At 37.1% G+C, this 22188-nt stretch overlaps 2 protein-coding genes across 2 annotated transcripts in view; both read left to right on the top strand.

Moving 5' to 3' along the window:
• The first annotated feature begins 1478 nt into the window (after nt 1-1478).
• On the top strand, nt 1479-4343 carry LOC129900364 (60S ribosomal protein L19-3). The gene is made up of 5 exons (XM_055975320.1): nt 1479-1632; nt 2878-3000; nt 3546-3859; nt 3990-4060; nt 4144-4343. Exons 1-5 carry the CDS (start codon nt 1521-1523, stop codon nt 4166-4168), a joined length of 645 nt encoding a protein of 214 aa, XP_055831295.1. The 5' UTR covers nt 1479-1520; the 3' UTR covers nt 4169-4343.
• Nucleotides 4344-7259: 2916 nt separating this feature from the next.
• The window catches only part of LOC129899403 (isoamylase 3, chloroplastic), a 43730-nt gene continuing 28801 nt past the window's right edge, over nt 7260-22188 (top strand). The window contains exons 1-3 of the mRNA XM_055974360.1: nt 7260-7562; nt 8392-8549; nt 19986-20064. Of these exons, the coding sequence (XP_055830335.1) occupies nt 7338-7562; nt 8392-8549; nt 19986-20064 (462 nt within the window). The 5' untranslated portion in view covers nt 7260-7337. The remainder of the gene's footprint in view (nt 7563-8391; nt 8550-19985; nt 20065-22188) is intronic.

Below are 22188 nucleotides of genomic sequence, written 5' to 3'. Positions count from 1 at the left end.
GCAATGATAATTGCTCTATGAAAATTTGCTTTCGCTACGACTCCGATGAATTCCTTTTATAACCATGTCACTACCTATGAGTCACCAATTCATTCTTCAACAAACATGCAATTAGAGACTCGGTCGACTCCTCCCATTGCTTAGGAGTAGGGGTGTACATGGACCGAGTTGGTTCAGATTTTTTACAAACCAAACCAAACCATTTGTGTCGGGTTATTAAATCTATAAACCAAACCAAACCAATAAAAGTCGGGTTTTTCGATATCAATTTTTCTCGGGTTTTTTCGGATTTTTCGGGTTTCTCGGGTTTTTTGGGTTTTTTCGAATTTTTTTGGGTTTCTCATAGTATCTAATAAAAAGCACAGAGCAGTGCTTCTTAAAAAGAGTTCTAGTACAAAATATCAACATGTAAGATGGAGGCACAACACTGTGTGGAGTTTTAACTTTATAATATAACTTTATAAGATAAGTTTTTTTTGTATATTATTTAGATGAGCTACTCAAATCCAAATCTAAATGTAAGAAAGAAAACAAAAATTATGAAAAAATTTTAAAAAATATTTATAAATTACATTTTAATAAATATTTTTATGTATAACATAATTTAAAAGTAGTATATCTATAATCGGGTCGGTTTGGGTTCGGTTTGACTTTTTTTAGTTAAAACCAAACCAACCCTATAATGGTCGGGTTTTTTTTTCAAACACCAAACCAAGTTAAACCAAACCACTAGTCGGTTTTTTTTTTCCGGTTTGGTTCGGTTTATCGATTTGGTGCGGTTTATCGGTTTGTCCTGTACAGCCCTACTTAGGACCTCGAGATGAAGTTGTGAAAATCCATGTATGAAGTTAAAAAATTTACTTGAAATTGAGAGGTCACATGGAAGACCAACTTCAAGCATTTATGCATGAAATTCATATATGTCAAGCATTCTGTGAACAAATTTCTATCTAAAAATAGTAATTTATTTTTGAATTTAATACTCAATTCAATATTCAAATCTACTCTGAATTGGCTCAATTTTAAAACATAAATTTTAAATATCATAAATAACCAACCATAATAATCTATTTACGAAAACACGTCAAATCTAACAAACTCATTTTGTCATTTTCAAGTTTTTCTCAACAACCTTCAATGGTGTTCTTTTCTTGGATTTTACACTCAATGCCTAATTCCTCTATATAATGAGCTATAACACATCATTGCCACTGCATAAAAAAATTTTGATAACAAGATTTGTGTGATAATGATAGAAGAAGATGAGCAACAAATATGACTTTTTTTTTTGTCCTAACATTTGTCAACATTAACTATCAATTAAATAATTTGAAAACTTGCTTAAAAGGGCTACAAATGTAATTGTTTTGATAGGCTTTTTCAAATCCTCAGTATTGAGAGGCCCATTGGATCTTTTCTAAGCCCGTTTCGAAAAACCCTAGGGCATTCCAGAGGTATAAAAGCTTCCTTTCCCTATTAGTGTTCATTTCTCCTTTGTTCGCAGCTTCACGAAATCGAAAATGGTGTCGTTGAAGCTCCAGAAGCGGCTCGCCGCCAGTGTTCTTAAGTGTGGAAGAGGCAAAGTTTGGCTTGATCCTAATGAAGGAAATGAAATTTCCATGGCCAATTCCCGTATGTTTCTGTTTTCCTTCTCTTATCAATCTCTATTTACGTTTATGCGATCTCTGTAATCCCTCGTTTGTATGTTGTAGCTTCAGTTTTTGAAAGATCTTTAGTAGATTTTGATCAGTTTAGGCTTAGGTTATGTTACTTTATTGTTTCACCGTTTTTTTTTAACGCTAGTGTTGTTTTAACGAAATATACTCTTCATGTAGTTGATTTTGATTAGTTTTTAGATCCAACGAGGCCTAGATTATGTTACTTCATCAACTGTAGAGTTGTTTCAACGGAATAAGCTACTTATGTAGTAGATATTGATCAGTTTAGATCCAATGAGGCCCAGATTATGCTACTTTGATTATTGTTTCATCGTTTTTTTGTTTGAACTGAATATACTGTTTATGTAATATTCTCGGGACCAGCATATTTATGTAGTAGATTTTGATCAGTTAAGCTCTAATGAACTGTAGATTAATTTACTGTTATTACCAATTTGCCTTTTGTTAGAGTTCCGGCTTTGAATTTGAGCAATGTTAGACTTTTATTGATGAAGTATACTCTTTATGTAACATTCACCTGCCTAGCAGCATATTAGTGATTTGTTATTTACATAAGTGATGTTTCTTAGATTTGAGCATTGGAAACATAGCTGTTTCTCATAAGCTTGATTAAGAAGGATGGTTGTTCTAGGGTTAATGGATTGGAGTAAACAATGATGCGAATTTTTTTTCTGAAAATTGAAGATGTAGTTGGTTGAAATTATTGGCAGATGTGGATAGGTTATGTGACAAGATATATTTGCTGAGGTTCTTGAGTCATGAGATGGAAAAGTAATTGAGCTGAATATGTTCATTACAGCACCATCATTGTAATTTAACCAGTAATAATAGGTTATCAAACAATGGTATTAAATTACCTGCAATTATGGCAGATAATCAATTTGTTTAGGTAGTAGCAAGGTTTGTGTAGACTCTACTTTGTGGGATTACATGGGGTATGTTGTTGTATTGGCATATATTAATTTCATAAAGCTGCTTTGCATTATTTTCTTGTTCATCTGATGTTTAGTTGACTTAAATGATATTAATGGTTACTCAATCTAGAAAAAACTACAACATGTACCTGTAACAAGCTAATTGGTTGAGCTTGTGCAATCCATTTGTAATCCTTGCAGCACTCTGCATGTCGGTGTGGCACCTATCCATTGTCGGAGTTTCTAGCAATTGCGTCTAATCCCTTCATTTCCATTTGGTGCAGGTCAAAACATCAGAAAATTGGTCAAGGATGGTTTCATCATAAGGAAACCAACCAAAATTCACTCAAGATCTCGTGCTCGCAGAATGAAGGAGGCCAAGAGGAAAGGCCGTCACTCTGGATATGGTACCTCCTTGTCTTGACAGTGATTGCAGAAACTTATTTTACATGACCTAGTTCAGTTTTTTAGGGCTAGCTCTATTAATTTTCATTCTAACATTGGACATTGGTTCCATTTTTCAAAATAGTAGTTAAAATATTTTAAGCTACTCGGATAAACACTATTAACAACTCAGTTTTTCAATGAAAATAAAGAGTATAAGAGGTGGAATTCAGAGGGGAATGTTTTTGGCCATAAATAGCAGCAAGGCCAATTAAAATGAGATTGAGGGAATATAAGCCTATATTTAGTATTATTCTTTCCGGTAAGTTGTTTAGTACGAGCATGCTTTGTTTGAATGTAGTGTCACCTAATTAAACAGTTCTTTGTGTACTCCATACCTAAATAAGATATATCAATATAGGCACCTTTGGTTGCTTGGTATTAAAGATTATTTGACTCATACATTAACTGTGCTTTGAACTATGCCATTTCTACCTTGTCTTTGTAATGACTAATGAATAATTGTTGGTGAAATTGCTCTGTTGGCTGATATCTATTCTTTTCTCAGGTAAGCGCAAAGGTACCAGGGAGGCTAGACTGCCTACCAAGGTGCTTTGGATGAGGAGATTGAGAGTCCTCAGGCGTTTGCTTCGCAAGTATAGGGAATCAAAGAAGATTGACAAACACATGTATCATGACATGTACATGAAGGTGAAGGGTAATGTTTTCAAGAACAAGCGTGTGCTGATGGAAAATATCCACAAGACAAAGGCTGAGAAGGCTAGAGAGAAGACCTTGTCTGACCAATTTGAGGCTAGGAGGGCAAAGAACAAGGCAAGCAGGGAAAGAAAGTTTGCTAGGAGGGAGGAACGTTTGGCTCAGGTAATAGTTTGAAGCTCATTTAAATTTCTAAAGAAACGATGGCTCTGACACTTGAAAGAGTGTTCTACTCTACCCTTTTATATAATAACTGCTTAGGATTTTTGCTCATCTTTTCTGTTCCAATTCTCAGGGACCAGGAGGAGAGAAGCCAGTACAACCTGCAGCACCAGCCGCTGCTGCTGCCCCAGCCCAGCCAGCCCAGTAAGTTCATCTGCAAATATATTAATTGTAGTTTCTCCTAGGGCCTAGTTTGAACATCATTTGATGAGAATATATCCTTGCAGGGGATCTAAGAAGTCAAAGAAGTGAGCATGATCAATTGTAAGAAGGATTGGCGCTATGCCTACTTTCTGTCCTTGTTAGTATGGCAGTTTAGTGTGTTTGATCCCTTACCTTTTTGGCCTTTTAACTTCAAAAGACAATGTTACTTGTATGAATTCGAAAGCTGGTTTAAATTTTTGATACGTTGTTTTTCACTGATAAACTCCGCTTATATTTTTTAATCATATTTTCTCTCGAGTCATTTTGCATTGGAGTGAATTCTTCTTCTTTTTGCATTTCTGTTTTTTTGGCTAGTGGGTGCTGTTCAATGGTAGATAGTGACCTTTTGTGGATGAGAATGTTTGCTTTGATTTTGTTTGTGGAGTTTAGAATTAAGCCCTGTTTAGCTAAATAAGATTATTACACATGAAAATAATTTCTTTTAGCTAAAATGCACATATTTTCCCCGAGAAAAATGATTAACATAAAGCTGATTATTCAACAATCTCTTAAGTACTCCATTCAAGATCAATCCCAGAGCTTCAGAATTTAGTATTAAAGCCCAGTTTAGCTTAAATCAGGTTACTGCACATGAAATTCACTTGTCTAAAGCTAAAATCCACATTTTGTTTTTTCTAGGAGAAGCAGCATAAATTTAACTCTTGTTCGTCAATGTGAATAAGGATCGAACTTCTATTTTAGCTTATTTGCCTGATATAGATTCCGATTGACTTATAAATATTTTTTCAACTTTTTTGAGTGTTTGACTGATCAATTTAAAGTCATTTTGTGCTTAAAATAAGCATTAATAAATAATTGGATTTGTTTGGACGTACTTATTTTAAATAACTTATAAGTTGGAAATAATTTATAGGTAAAAAAAATAGGTTGAACTGTTTCTATTTAGGTTTTTAACTTATAAACAGTTTTTAAGCTTTAAATAAGTCCTTCCAAATGGGCCTTATGTTTTACATTTTACTAATATTTTATGTTGAATTGTTCCATTGCCATTATTACTTCGATAATATGCTCAGTAATGCAAATATTCTATGTGCTGTTCTGATTGCAAGCTTTGCAAATGTCCGACAGAATATTTCTTGGGGACTACTACCTTGAGTTTTATCTTTACGGATTTTCATAGATTTTTCATTTTGTTCAAAGCTCTAGTGCCTTGGATATCTCACAAGTTTTTTTAGAGAATAGGGATTCAATATTCATGCTGACTTGTGACGTCTATGAAATCCTTAGGCGATAGGCGTTGAGGCAAAATTGTCCGTCAACCAAATAGGACAGTATAGTTTAGTCAGGCTTACTAACATGTAGCTGTAACAGGCACAATTGTGATCAATATTTATTGCATAACCGTGCCTGATGTTGAGCTGTTTTTGGCATTTCGTGTGTTAATATTTTTTTCATAATTTGTTGGATGTACTTTGTTCGACTCCAAACTTGGCCTGGCCAGAAATGGTTTGGTGATCATTACTCATTGCGCCTTCCGGATTGATTTTTTCAACCTTGATCGACTTCATTGAACTCCAAATTTGGTGGTCCGAATACATGTATTAATGATTATCAAAGATTTTAGTACATGAATTTATTGAAAAATTACTGTGGGACTTTGTGTGCCCAGAAATTCGGAGGAGCTTTCTATATATATTAGCACGTAGTTTTTTCAAAAAATTGGCATTAGATTATGTTTGCCTTGAAATTTGGAGAAATGGCTTGAGCTTCGTAACGATTGAGGTCACTTTTTCTTGTTTTGAGTTTCGGGATAACGGAGTGTGAAATCATGATTATTAGATTTTTTGGTGGTGCATATATAGTAGTTCAAAGGGAGTTAGGTACAGGCTCTTTTCTTCCTTTCCTGACTGCAATCGTAAGATCAAGATCAGACTCCCCCCTCTCTTTAGAAAGCAGAAAAAGGCTATTTTACCTTTCGAGCTTTCTTATTTGATTGAGCATAGAGGCCTCCATACTTTCATTTCATTTCTTCTTATGAAAAAAGGTTTCCCCTTTCTTGCCCAGCTATTTTGGGTAGAGGAAAATTGGGACCCTGCGATGGGGCTTCAGGTAGGGCATCGGGAACCTACGGGTTCGCCCTTTGTCTCTCGCTCAAAGTTTCTTGTAAACCTGTCACAAAAGGCACGCTATTAACTCAAAAAATTCAAGCAGATTCATGTTTATAAATTATGTTTTAGGCGAAAATTATTTGTTCTTTCAAACAATTTGAAATAAGAAACTTGTGTTGGGCATGTGTAGTCATTAAGTTAAGTTTTGTTTGAACATGTAATTTTAAAAAATATTTTTTAGTCACAAAATTCTCATAAGTGGTGAAAACTATTTTTTTTTTTTGAATTCTTAGTACAACTTATCAATTAAGCAAAAGTCTAATACTCCATCCCAAAGTTATGTTTTAAAAAATATGATATTTATTGATCAAATAGTAAAATAAATAAATTAAATTGAATGAGTTGTACTATATCATTAGTAACTAACTATACCCATTATGTTCATATTCCGTGACTCATTTGATAATTTCACAAAAATTACGTATATATAAAATGACGGATTTTATTTTATAAAATATTAAAATATTTAAAATCACGATATGAAAATCTCAAATCATTTTTTTTTAAAATTTAAAATTTCACCTCATAATTTCAAATTAATATCAAAATACTGATTTATCTCATAAGTTCAAATCACGACATAAAATCGCATATCCAAATGCATTAGAGTGTACTCCCTTTATTTCATATAAACGGAATTTTTAGAGTTTTTTTATTGTTCAAAATAGTTGAATTGTTTAAAGTCAAGATAAATATTTAAAACTTTTTTCATGTTTATCTTTTTCATTAATTAAGTTTTATAAGTTTTTAAGAGTTAAATTACACTACTTACAAATTATATTTCAATAAAAAACTTTTTATATTTAATCATATTAATTAAATAAAAAAATAATAATAAAAAATATGATTCAAATTTTGTGATATAATATTTTTATTAATATACATTCGGTTAATGGGGGAATAGAGGATGATTGGAGAAATTTGGTTCATAGATTTAATGTTAGCACGTGTATTGGGTTTGGGATACTTTAATATGGGCATCCCCTCCCTCCAATCATATATATATATATATATATATATCAGAAATGAAAAGAACAAATATCAATAAACAGAGAAGTGTCAGATTCTCTTCTCCAAAATAGGGTCCGATGATTATAGGACCACCGCAAACCGTCCAGAAATGTCAAGCCGGCGTCGGAGCAGTTAACCGTAACAAGATAGTTCCACGCACGCACCTTCACGCGCTTCATGATCTGCAATTTCGCCGTCTGCTTCACAAGCGCGTGAGTCACACGCTCTTCTCCTCTGACCACCGGATTCTGAAGTCGGAGGAGGCGTTCCTTCCTAGGTTGGTGGCAGCAGCTAAACTTCAGGTACAAAACCTCTTTCACCTACACTAATACAGAGCCAACGGATCAATTTCCTTGTAATATTATTTGAAGAATAACAGCTATTTGTAAGTGTACAAAGTAAGGTTACTAAGGTCTATGCCAATGCTTTGTTTATTCCCCAGTACTTGTTACTAACTGAAATCACAATTCTACCTAGACATATTATGAAAATGATCTTTTTTGTGATGTTCACTTTTTCTGGTAGCATTAATAGTGTTATGTATGAATTGATGATAGAGCCAATTGCTCTGGATAACTGTCATCTCCTTTATATAAGGACATGATCAATCCACCCCTCAAGTATAATGGTCAAGGTTTGTTGTTCTCTCATTAGAACCCGAGGTCAGACTAATGACCACCTCCCTACCTCTCCTAAGGATTTATGCGGCTATTTGGCAACCTCACCGAAACAGATTCTTCTTCTTCCTCTTCCCCTTTCCCCAACCTCCCCAAGTATGCCTTTTTCACTGATTTATTGTATAATAGGTAATTATTTACCTGGTTTATCATATAGTTTGTGTGGTTAAATTCTGATAGAATTACATCTTGCATGTAAAGTTACTATGGTCATTTATCCACTGCATAATTCGTTGGATCAAACATCGGAAGAAAAGATCATGTCTCACCTATGATCTTATACAATACAAATGAGATATCCTAACTTATCCTGATTTTGTAAACCAAACGATGGCCAATTTTCTTTGTTTGCTTGCTTTCTTGGCTGACCTTTATTATTGAAAATGGACTAGATTACTACTGTCCTATGGGAAAATTAAAGATTTGATTTCTTTATTTGCGCTTTTGATTTTAGGAAGAAGCTACTCAAATGCTGGACACTTTACCTTCATTTGAAGTTTCCCCTGGTCTGGCTCATCCACTAGGAGTATCAGATATTGAAAGTGGAATAAATTTTGCAATTTTTTCTCAGCATGCTTCTGCAGTTACACTTTGCATAATTCTTCCAAAGAGGTTAGACTGAAATCACTCTTTTGGGTGGTATATTTTGTTGTCTTCAATTCGGGTCTTAGTTGCAAATTCTAGCTGTTAAATTCTTCCACTGCTATTAAATTTGTTTATGTTGAGACATTATATGATTTGCATAATCAGAATGATTTGATATGACTAGGATTTGATTTTGTAATTATACACCAACCAAAAATGTATACAATGTGTAATAGCTATAATCCCAGCCAAGCTTGAGGGAACAATCAAGCTTTCTATTTCTTTTCATTCTTTTCCCAATGTTCAATTTGGTATTAGACTCGAGGAATTCTTGTATGATCTTTCCTTTCCTTCTTATCCCCCAAATCTTCTGGATGGAAAAGACAAACTTCCAATCTGCCCGGTTTAATTTGGCTGTGTTGGAGTAATTGAGTGTCACCTCCTATCCAAAAAGAATCACACGGCTCCGGTGACCTTAGACTTAGAAGCTCATCACCAACAGCTTCGCTGTCAGCATCGATGCGTCGATTTGCCTCACCGGAGCTTAATCCATGTGCAGATGCAGGAGACAGAATTCTGGCATCTCTTCTGACCGATCTGACATCGGTGGACTCGCCTGACGTCGGCGAGCCATCTCCAGTGGTCCCCTTTTCCGATTCATCACTGGAACAACTCCAAATCCCCAATACGAGACATACTGAATTTCATTTTCTGGCAAACCCCTGTCCATATTCACTTTTCCTGCAGTCTCCAGCATTTGGAATTCAACAGCCTGACACTTTCCGTTAGGAATTGAGTTTCTAGAATCTGAGATTTATTTTTTCCGGCACTCTCCAGTCATTTATAGAATTATCTGGACACCTCTATATGACCTAAAGCTCGTTCTTTTGATAACAGGTGATATCAAACCTCTTTTTTTCCTCCATTTCATGTTCTCCCACTATAACTACTATGAAATTGGAGGGTAATAGTAATTACATGTCATGTCTGCTTCAATTAAGTTATGGTTTATGGTTTAAGGGTTTTGATGATCACCGAGTTAAAAATGGTAGTGATATTGCTGCTACTGAAAGAACTAAGTGGAATAGAATTGACCACAATTATGTAGTCTTCTGTGGAATTCTCTGAATCCTTTGTTACTCAATATCATTCACGCTTTAAAACTTGCTGGAAGGTTTGGACTAAAGCTAAGGCTTTGTATACGAATTTTCAGATATTTTCCAACTACAACAAAATAATCAAAGATATGGAAAGTTACTACTTATTAGGGGCAAATACTATCAGTTGACTCTCTTATGCCACTTTCTGGTAGCATACTACACGAGCTACCAGGATAGAAGTTCCTTATCGTTTGGCATTTAAAAGACTCTGATATGATCTTGGCTTTGTAAGGAATCAAATCTTGGAAAGTGTCACAATTCCTTCCATGGAAGATGTTTTGGCTCGGGTATGGCGTATATCTTCACATATGATTCTAATGAAGTTGAGATTGGAGAAGCTTGTGCAGTAGCTCCAATTTCTCTGCGGTATTGGAGAAGCTGGCTTCCCTAAATCTTTGCTGTTCGATGAGGTTAAGGATGCTGTTCGTAGGATGCGCTGGGGAAGAGCGACCGGACCTGACGAGATCCCTGGAGAATTTTGGAAGAGTGCGGGCTCGGTAGGTTTGGAATGGCTGACTAGGTTATTTAATGTCATCTTTACGACGGCAACGATGCCCGTAGAATGGAGATCGAGCATCATGATCCCGCTTTACAAGAATAAAGGGGATAGCCAGAGCTGTGACAACTATAGAGGTATTAAGCTTCTAAGCCATACTATGAAAGTGTGGGAAAGAGTGGTAGAGATGAGGGTGAGGAGAGGCGTGTCTATTTCAGAGAACCAGTTCGGATTTATGCCAGGACGCTCAACTACAGAAGCCATCCACCTTATGAGGAGACTGATGGAGCAATATAGGGAGAGGAAGAGAGACTTGCATATGGTGTTCATCGACTTGGAAAAGGCTTACGATAAAGTCCCACGAGAGATACTATGGAGATGTTTGGAGGCTAAAGGTGTACCTGTAGCGTACATAAGGGTGATCAAGGACATGTACGAGGGTGCCAAAACCAGGGTAAGGACAGTAGGAGGGGACTCAGAACACTTCCCAGTTATGATGGGGTTGCATCAAGGATCAGCTCTTAGCCCATTCCTATTTGCCTTGGTGATGGATGGATTGACGCGACAAATTCAAGGTGAGGTGCCATGGTGTATGCTTTTTGCGGACGACATAGTCCTTATCGATGAGACTCGCAGCGGAGTTAACGCTAAACTGGAAGATTGGAGACGCACCTTGGAGTCTAAGGGGTTTAAGCTGAGTAGAACCAAGACAGAGTACCTAGAGTGCAAGTTCAGTGAGACACCTCAAGAGGTTGGCGTGGAAGTTAGGCTCGGGGACCAAGCCATCCAAAAGAGAAGTAGTTTTAAGTACCTTGGTTCTATCATGCAAGACAGCGGAGAGATCGACGAGGATGTCACACACCGTATTGGGGCAGGATGGATGAAATGGAGGCTTGCCTCCGGTGTGTTATGTGACAAGAAGGTGCCACCACAACTTAAGGGCAAGTTCTACAAAGTGGTCGTTAGACCAGCTATGTTATATGGGGCAGAGTGTTGGCCAGTTAAGGTCTCCCACGTGCAAAAGATGAAGGTTGCCGAGATGAGAATGTTGAGATGGATGTGTGGGCATACCAGGAGTGACAGGATTAGAAATGAGGCTATTCGAGAAAAGGTAGGAGTGGCCTCGGTGGAAGACAAGATGCGGGAAACGCGACTGAGATGGTTTGGACATGTGAAGAGGAGAGTCCCAGAGGCACCAGTGCGGAGATGTGAGAGGCTGGCCATGGATGGTTTCAGAAGAGGTAGGGGTAGGCCGAAGAAATATTGGGGAGAGGTGATCGGACAGGACATGACGCATTTACGACTTACCGAGGACATGACCCTAGATAGGAGGGTGTGGAGGACACACATTAGGGTAGAAGGCTAGTTCATAGTGGTTTTATTCTCCCTTATTCGTAGGCGTATTAACGCACTATGATTTCTGGTACTCTGCTGTATGTTATTTATGGTATTTATGTTATTATCCAATAATAATATCTACTGTTTTTTGTGCTTTGATTATACTATTATTTGGATCGTTTTCATTATCTACTTATTTACTCTAATATTCTTATCTAACCGTGTTCTATACTTTTATTGAGCCGAGGGTCTTTCGGAAACAGCCGTCCTACATTGGTAGGAGTCAGGTCTGCGTACACTCTACCCTCCCCAGACCCCACGATGTGGGATTTCACTGGGTTGTTGTTGTTGTTGTTGTTGTTGTAGTTGGACAATTTCAGCTGGATCTTCCAGCAGGTCTGCAGGTCTCTCGGGTGTGCGTGTTTGGTAAAAGGAGTAACTTTTTATTCCAGATAGGAACATATTTTACATTCCTCTGATTTTCTGCCTAAACTCAGAAAACTTTCCCTCAAACTGGGCAGTGGTTTTTTCTTTCCCAGAATTTGAGAACAAAGTTCATCGAATTCATGGTTTAATCCTGGTAGGACTAGTTGTATCCTCTCATTTTCTTCTATTTTTATTGCTTTTACATTTTCCGTAGGACACTCTGATTCATCATTATAGAGCATTGATCTTATTCTTACCATAGAGAAACCATCTGATTATTGTAAATAGTCATCCTTTTCTCCCCGCCTAGCTTTCCATAATTTACAACAACAATAACAACATACCCAGTGTAATACCACAATTGGGGTTTGGGAAGGGTAGTGTGTACGCATACCTTATCCCTATCTTGAAAGGTAGAGAGGCCATGATTTGATTTTTCAATAATAAAATGGAGAAGTATTTTCTGAATCGAAACAAGTCTCTCTAGCCTTCCAAACATGCTAGTAGTGGGTAGAAACAATATGGTTTACCTATCGCAGGTTCCATGGAGCTTAGCGCTTTTTGTCTCTTGATACGCCTAAATTACTCCTTCAAAAAATATAAAGCGGTTGTTTTCAAATATAGAACCTAAACAAGGTTGGGGTCAAATTCCAAAGGAAATATGGTGAGAAATGTGTCAATGGTGGTTGTTCAATCGATAGTTGATATTTTGAGGGAGGATTTTAATGTAAAAAGTAATGACTTCACGAACTGTAGTTATCTTTATCCAAAGTTTACGAACTAGTGTTTTTGTATGTTAGACGACATTGTTGTATGGAGCGGAGTGTTGGGAAGCCAAAACCTCCCATCATATGGACCAAAAAGAGTGCTCCCATACACAAGTCCCCAAAATTTTTCTCTCTCCTAATCTAGGAGGGTAGAATTCCCCTCCGGTGACCTTCTACCACCAGAATCCACCCCCTCTCCTTTCTTTCTTTCCCTCAGACATACCCCTTTTGTTTTCTTTTATTCCTATTCCTTATCAATGGAGGATGATATGATTTTCTTTGCGATGGGTTTCAAGTCTTACGACATAGAGAGAGATGTATCACAAGCAGAGATGTGGTACGACTGGACTGAGAGTGGAAGAAATATGATGAGCAGAGCAAGCTTTAGTCAGAAGTCGATGGAATGGATCTGCTCGATGGAGAAGACAGGCGTATGTCACAAGTTTATTTTGTGCAAGAAATTTTAGCAACAAGGGGAGATATATAAGCATTATCAGCATTCAAGGAAAAAACAGAGCAGTATTAATTGTTCCAGAAATCTCGTTCAATGCTGGTTGGTGCGAATTGGCCACCAAAATTGATAAGTTCATTTATTACAAAGCTAATAACACAGTCAATAAGAATTACAGAATGGTCGATGAAGAGATTCCATATGTAGAGACTGTCAGAAGGAGCTAATGGTCGTCCAGAGAGATCAACAGAGCAGTCATTAAGGAGAGGGGGAACACCATTCTCACAGCTGGTGGTTCCAATCTAAATTGGAACAAGCTATTAAGTAGGAGTCTAGTTGGTAGTTTTTCAACAAATGGATCTGAGATGCCTATCCTTGCGGAAGTCCATAGATGGGCAAGCAAAAATTGGAACCAAGCTCATGGTCTTAACATTTACGAGATGGGAAACAACTGTTTTCTTTTCGAGTTTGCTTCCATTAATGGGGTTGGACACGTTCTTAGAGGAAGATAGTAGTGAAAAAATCAAGAAATTTGTCTACAATGGTGGTCACCGACAGTTGGTGCAATTCTATCTAAGGTTGCCATAAATCAGTCGTGGATTAGATTAGTGGGCCTAACCCTACATCTGTGGTCTCAAAATGTATTTAAAGCAATGGGGGATTTTTGCAGTGGCTAGGTGAAGACAGAGGAAGAAACAAAAAATTTGCAATCACCTAAAGTGGGCAAGAATACTCGTCAAGAACAACGAAAAGGCCATTTCGAAGGAGGTGAAGATAGTTTTTGAGGGGATTGAGTATACCATACAAGTGTGGGATGAAACGCCGATGAGGCTTTTTGCCGGAGAGAATGACGATGTTGTCGAAGGAGATAGAAGGCCTCAACCTTCAAACCCGTGCAATAAAACCCGTGGTTATTGCACAAGGAAGGAGCTCCGAAACCCACACTTTTGCCAGCTGGTGAAAGGAACACCCACGTGGGTGTCAAAAGTTTTTGAATTTAAAAATAGGGCAAGTGGTGTGCAGCAGCTGAAAGGAAAAGAAATTGTAGTGTTGGACCTGGACCCTTTGGCCCAACAAGCTCTTTATTTTAATGAGAAGCAACCCAATATTTCAGTGTGGACTTCAGAATCTTTGCTCGATGAAATTCATGCAAATTACATGGCTTTAATAGTCCCAATCAGTAAAGGCGAGCCACTCCATTCAATTCAGGGAGACGAAGATGATAATATGGTATCTGCAACAAGTATAAGGAACGACGACGATATGTCAATCATCTAAACAGAGGAACAACCACATAGACACAAATAGAAAACAACATGTTAGTGGAACAGAAGGTTGAGGGGGAAGGTATAATTGAAGATATCATACCACTAAATTCAGATGAGCATGGAGCTGACACAGTAATGCAGAACGAAATTCCTTCATGGGTCCAACAGAACATACTCAGGCTCAATAAAGAATTTGGGGTGCATTTTATTGGTTGTGAAGAAGTAGCTCTGAACCTCTTCATGACAATTGACGGCAAGTGGCAAGCAATTGAGAAGGTGGCTGGAGCTATAGTTCCTATGACTCCAAACGAAAAAATTCCACGAGAACTCAAGAAACTGGAACCAACTAGTAACTTTGTGAGCTATGGTACAAGGAGCAGGGGCATTTCTTAGATATTTTAAATGAAAGTTAACATAGTTACATGGAATGTAAGGGGCCTCAATGATCTAAGAAAGAGGCTACCTATCAAAAACATGATAAACAACTGGAGGATAGATATGTATTGTTTACAAGAATAAAAAATTAATGGAGATATAAGAGGGGTTATTAAAGAGATATGGGCCAAATAGAAGGGTCAGATATGCACAATTAGAGGCTAGTGGAACAATAGGGGTTATTATTATTCTATGGGATGGCAGCATTTGGGAGGGAGAAGTTTGTGAAGTAGGGCCTTACTGTATCACATGTAAGTTCATTGGGAAAACACAAGTTTTTAAATGACATCTATCTAGTGTATGTGCTCCTAATGATAGAGATGAAAGAGAGGAAGTGTGGGGTGAACTGGGGGCCGTATGGAGTCTGTTTAGTGGACCTTGGATGGTGGCTGGGGATTTCAATGTAGTAAGGTACCTAACAGAAAAGAAGAACTGCAAAAGATTCAATAAGGCGATGGAAGATTTCTATGATTTTATAAAGGATATGGAGCTACAAGATTTACCATTGACAGGAGGTAGATTCACATGGAGGAAAGGGGACATACATGATATTGCAGCAAGACTAGACATATTCTTGATATCTGAGGAATGAGAATTATCCTTTAGGAAGATGAAGCAATCAATCTTAACTAGAGTAACATCTGACCATAATCTTTGTTATTAGAATGTGGCAATGGGGAGAAATCAACCTCTTACTTCAAGTTTGAGAACTAGTGGCTACAGACTGAAGACTTCAAGGAAAGAATTCAAGAATGGTGGTGTTCTGTAACGTATGTGGGAAGACCAGATTGTATACTAGCTTGCAAACTAAAACTACTGAAAGTCAAGCTGAAAGAATGGAGCTAAACACTTCATGGCAACCTTGGTTTGCAAAAACAGTGTACTCTCAACCAACTAGCCGATCTAGATTTGATTCAAGATCAGAGAGCACTTTTTGATGATGAGTCCTACTTGAGAGCAGTAATGACAGTGGTGTTGGAGGAAATTGCCAAGAGGGAGGAAGTGGCTTGGAGGCAAAGACATAGGGCCCTTTAGCTCAAGGAAGGGGACAGGAATTCAAAATATTTCCATAGGATTGCTATCTGTCACAAAAGGTACAACAACACTGACAAAGTACCCATAAATGGAGACAATATTACTGAACCAGCTGGGATCCACAATGAAATAATTAGTTTCTACTAGAAACTATATACTGAAACAGAAGTGTGGAGACCTCAGTTCAATTCTAGATTCTAACTTATGATCAGTGAAGAGGATAATATAGCTTTGCAAGGTCAATTTCAAAAACAGGAAATCAAAGATAGTGTGTTCTCATGTGCAGGGGACAAGGCCCCAGGCCCTGATGGTTTCTCAATGGCCTTTTACATACAGTGCGGGGATGTGATTAAGGAGGAAGTGGTAGCTGCCATCCAGAATTTCCATGATCAGGGCTATTTTGAATTTTTTTTTAATGCTACTTTCATAGCCCTGATCCCCAAGAAAGTGGGAGCGTCTGAATTGAAAGATTTCAGGCCAATTAGCCTGATTGGGAGCTTCTACAAAATCATATCAAAGATCCTAACAGAAAGACTCAAGAGGGTTATGCCAAAGTTAGTTGATGACCAACAAATGGCCTTCATAAAGGGTAGGCAAATTATGGATGCCATTCTAGTGGCCAATGAATATGTAGATGTGAGAAACAAATCCAATGTCCCAGGAATTCTTTGTAAGCTAGAGATAGAGAAAGCTTATGATCATTTGAACTGAGAATATTTGTGGAGTACATTCAGGAGGATGGGGTTAGGAAATACCTGGACAAAATGGATGAGGTTTTGTATGACCACAGTGAAGTTCTCTGTTTTGATCAATGGTGCACCATCTGGTTTCTCCAGGAGATCCCCTTTCTCCTTTTCTGTTTATCCTAGCTATGGGAGGTCTAAGTGATATGTTGAAGACTGCGCAAGCAAACCACAGAATTAGGGGTTTCAAGGTGAGTGTGGGGGATTCACTGGGAGTGTTTGTATCATTTACAATATGCTGATGACACATTACTGTTCTGTGATGCAGAGAGTGAACAACTGAAACACCTAAAGGTTATTTTCATTTTGTTTGAAGCAATATCTGGACTTCATATAAATTGGGGAAAGAGCTTTATTTACCCTGTGAATGAAGTACCAGAGATCAGTTTACTGGCAAACATTCTAGGTGGCAAGATAGGTGAGTTCCCTCCACCTATATTGGCATGCCTTTGGGAGTAAAGAGTAAATCTTTGAGCATCTGGTACTCAGTGGTGGAAAAATGTGAAAATAAATTTGTTAATTGGAAAAGTCAATACTTATCCTTAGGTGGTAGAGTCACATTGATCAACAGTGTTCTTGAGGCCATGCCAACTTATATGATGTCCCTTTTCCCTATGCCTGGGAAGATCATTGAAAAGTTGGATGCCATAAGAAGGAATTTTCTATGGCAAGGTAATGGAGAAGGGGGAAAGAAATTTCACTTGGTCAAATGGGATGCTTGCATAACCAACAAAAAACAGGGAGGTTTAAGAATTAAGAATCTAAAATCCCACAATAAGAGCCTTCTGTTAAAATGGCTTTGGAGACTAGCAACATATGAACATGACTTGTGGAAGGAAATCATCATTGCAAAATATGGTAAGGAAGGATTTTGGACCACTAAGGAGGTCAATATTCCTTATGGTGTGGGTTTATGGAGAACTATCAGAAATCAGTAGCCAAGAATGTGGAGTAATTCTGCTATCAATGTGGGAAATGGGAGGAAAACCTTGTTCTGGAATAATATATGGGTGGGACAAACACCTCTGAGACAACAGTTTCCAGACATCTACATTCTCAATCAACAGAAAATGGCTACAATTCTAGAAGTCAGAAATGAACAAGGCTGTAACCTGACCTTTAGAGGGTTCCTCAATGACTGGGAAGTAGAGAGAATGATTCAATTCTACAACATCTTGGAACAAACCAAGAACCTCACATATGAGGAAGACAAATTGACATGGAAGCTGGATAAATATGGCAGGGTCAAGGTGAAATCAGCCTACAAACTACTAGACATTTCAACCATAACCAAGGAGATGTGGCCTTGGAAGATGATCTGGAAAGGGAACATACCACATAAGGTGGTCTGTTTCACATGGCTTGTTGCAAGAAAAGCTGTTTTGACTCAGGACAACTTAATGAAAAGAGGAAGACAGTTATGTTCGAGATGTTTTTTTTTTGTGAATCTGAGACAGAGGCAATAAACCATCTTTTTTTGCACTGTAGAGTGACCGAGAAACTATGAAATTTTTTCATTAACCTGAGGGGTATTAGATGGACCATGCCTAGGAATACTATAGAAGCTGTAGCATGTTGGAATAGATATGGAAATCAGTCAGGACAATTGCCCCTGCCTGCATCTGGTGGACTATATGGAAGGAAAGAAATCAGAGATGTTATGAGAACAAGAGCATCCCATTCCAAAGCATTAAATTGAATTGCCTAGTGACCTTTTATTTTTGGTGTATCCACAATGTACCTGAGGATCCGGGGGACATCACCCTATTTTTAGATAGTTTATGAGGGATATAGGTGTTTAGTTTCTTTTGACTTTCCCTGTACACTTTTGATGTAATTACTACATGAGTTCACTATTGGTGTACTTCTTTGTTTATATATCAGTTATCTTTATCAAAAAAATAAACCTCCTATGTCCAAAAGATGCATGTTGCAGAGATGAAGATGCTGAGATGGATGTGTCGTCATACTAGCGACAAGGTTATAAATAATAATAATTGGGATAAGATGGGAGTGGCCTCTATGGTGGAAAAGATGAGGAAAGCTACACTGAGATGTTATGCATAGACGCACCAGTGAGGAGGTGAGAGGTTGATTATAGAGGGTACGAGGAGAGACAGAGCTACGCCGAAAAAGTATTGGGAGAGGTGATAAGACAAGATATGACACAACTTCAAGTTACCGTGGACATGACCTTCGATAGGAGGGTGTGGAGGACACGTATTAGGGTAGAATATTAGTAGGTAGTGTAGTGTTGTTTTGATTAGGGTTGCTGGTGTTTGCCATGGTACTAGTTGTATTATTGTAGTTCTTGCTTTGAGTTTATCATTGTTTATTGTTGTTTTCAATAATCTATCCTAGTATGTTGTTTACAGTATTTCGATTATCGCATTATTTTATTGTTGTTTTTGGCTCCTTTTCACTAGACTTTGCACTGTTACCTTGTTACTTCATATATTCTCTTCATTGTCTCCTTCTTCTTTGTACCTAAATTTGTTGCACTTGAGCCGAGAGTCTTTCGAAAACAACCTCTCTACCTCCCCGAGGTAGTGGTAAGGTCTGCGTACATTTTACCCTCCTAGACCTCACTTGTGGCATTTCACTGGGTATGTTGTTGTTGTAAAGACTAATTCTAATCTAACATAACCAACTAATCTAACATAGATTGGATTATGGAAAACCAGAGGGTTAGGTTGTTTTCCATGCATACTAGGAGGTAAATAGGAGAGAGGTTGAAGAGAGGGGTATGGGATGCCTTACATTATCTATTCCAATATATTTGAAATGGGAAGGACAACATATTCCCTTTTTAATTTTCCCCTTGTAATTATACCAACAAGGGGGTGGGGGGATGCCAAATGTAACTATGTAAGTAAAAGCTCTCTGTACAGCATAGAGATGTTTCATCTTTAATTCAACTTGTAGATATCGTCACATCCCTCCATCTATTGCAACATGTCATCTAAGATGGAGGAAACCTAGAAATGATGTTAATGAAGTGGTGTTAAACATTCTGGTGAAGTCTATCTCAAAACAAAAATAAAACAATTCTGGTGAAGCCAGCATAATTTTTTCTTCTGCAGTAGTTGACATTATATCACCTTGAGATACCATTATAAATTGAATATGTAGCAAGTGATTGAATGATTTGATACACTTAGGATGAAGTACCATATATTTACAAAGACTTTGGAGTATTGAACTAGTTTGAGACTACCTGTTCATTCATCTTGCCAGGGATAGTACTATCCCTGTGAGTTCGTGCTCACTTTTTCTCATATTTCATATGTACGTCTGCATTAAGCATGCTGAGTAAATATATGTTATATGGGAATGCCTGACAGTGTTCATGATGGAATGATTGAATTAGCATTGGATCCACAGAAGAACCGCACGGGAAACATATGGCACATATGCATTAAGGTAGTAAGTTAACTGTTTTATGTACCTTCATTACTGTATTCACTCATTAACCTTCAAAGATTATGATTTGGCACATGCTAATCACATCATGTTGGCTGTCCACTTTCTACTCCCTTTTTGCTATTTGTTGACTTGGGCAGTGTCAAATGATTGATCTTCTTCGTTAATGAATACTCAAACGTGTCCATAGTTTCAACATAAAGTAAACACATTGTGGTTTTGTGTTTCATTTTTTAAGATAAGTAAACATATTGTGGTTAGAACTGAATGTTCATCCAAATGTATGTCCAATGATTGTTTAAATTTAATTTATCTTTCCTGTTATTCTATGAGATTCCTTTCAAATGATAATGTCTCAAATCTTTTCTGTAGAGTCGTTGAGTTGTCTTAGTAAGTCAAATGGCTGCATATATTGGGAGGGGGATCTAGCAATTCTTTGACGTTGACCTCACATGTTTTCCACATTATATTCTGTCAATGTTTCCAACTTTTATTGAGAATATCCCAACTAAATAAAGCACATAAACTATTCATACTTTCTTTCCTTAAATTTCCATGCTGGACGAAAGTAGTTCACTTCAGATAGATGCATGGAATTATGGATCTTGCTAATCTGAATGGATTAAATAGAAAGAAACAAATTAAGATGAAAGAGAAGTTATGTAAATGTTGATTGTGTTGAGTGTTAACTATTATGATTTTAGGAGACTTTATTTTTCCTTCTCCTAGTTTATTATAGGAATATAATATTTTCTTTTATTGTAAATTGATTTTTCCTTAATTAGTTAGGATCCATTGCATAACCACCCCTTCTCATGAGATGTAAAGACATCGAGATACAGAGAAACCTTATCTTCTTTCACAAATTTTACCATAAACTGACGTGTTACCTACAAAAGTATCTACTCGTGTCACCATACCATCCATTTCTCTTGCGCCTTTCACCGCATGTTCAATGTCGTAAACTTGCATTGAACTCTCCAATGTCGTAAACTTGCATTGAACTCTCCAATGTAATCATTCTACCCAAATCATACCCACATGCACCATATGATAGTTTTGTTTATGAAAACGTTATTATTTTAAATATAGCATGTGGATAGGCCCTCAACGGCCAAACATCATCCGTCAGCATAACAATAATATGCAACTAGTTCAAACAATCATATGAGTACCTATAGCACCAAGATATACATCAAACCTATTTATAGTACCTCAATGACAAGAAGAATACAATAATAAATGCAATTATAATAACCTTCCCACAAATATGAAGTGGGGTAACCAAAAGCAGTAGATGGCACAAGACCGTAGCTTGCTCTTTCGTCAGCCTCTACACCTGTATTTGTGATAGAAAAATCACAGGTAAAGAGAGCACAAGTAACAAGTAACAGATATGCAGTATGCATCCTCGTCAAACCACCTCATAGTGGGGAAAGAGTTTGTATAAATTCTTGTTCAAATTATTGTTTTTAAGCCTTGAGTTTGTATAAGTACCTCATAAGATAGTTTAGGCTCAGTGTACCTCAATGTTGACCTTACATGACCAACCATTAGCTCCCATATTCCAGTTGACAACTAAACATCTCAAACACAATCAAACTACATAAGATAATATCTATATTCATCAATAACAACCCATGAGTTCATCAATCGAATCATTCTAGTATTCCTCATTAGGCTCAAAACCAACCAAATTTTCAAAATTCATTGTAGATGACATCATTATTAATCACCTTCAATCTATATCCAAGAACTCCTCATCGCAAATAACTTGTAATAACTTCAATTAGACTATTCTTGTATTTTTTCATTTAAACCTATATACCTCCAATAATCCAAAACAATCAATTTGGGTGAATTTATTGTTGTTTTCACCTCTAATTTAGCTAATAAATGAGTCAATAGGTTCATTAGGTCATTCTGTTTCACCATTTATTTCCCAAGAACACTGTTTATCATCTTCTCCAAATTTCCCCAATTCCACTAATGACCGTCTCTATGTTTCATCATTTTCAACCATCCAACCATTAAATAATACCATGTATGCCCTTTGAACTCTGTAAAATACGCTATACATCAATTGGAAGTGTTGGAATTACCTCATAGCATCCACATCTTGAA

The sequence above is a fragment of the Solanum dulcamara genome, chromosome 8 (genome assembly GCF_947179165.1).
Source record: "Solanum dulcamara chromosome 8, daSolDulc1.2, whole genome shotgun sequence".
NCBI classification, from domain to species: Eukaryota; Viridiplantae; Streptophyta; class Magnoliopsida; order Solanales; family Solanaceae; genus Solanum; species Solanum dulcamara.
The sequence above is the reverse complement of the archived record's forward strand: the minus strand, read 5'-3'. Positions and strand labels throughout refer to the sequence as shown.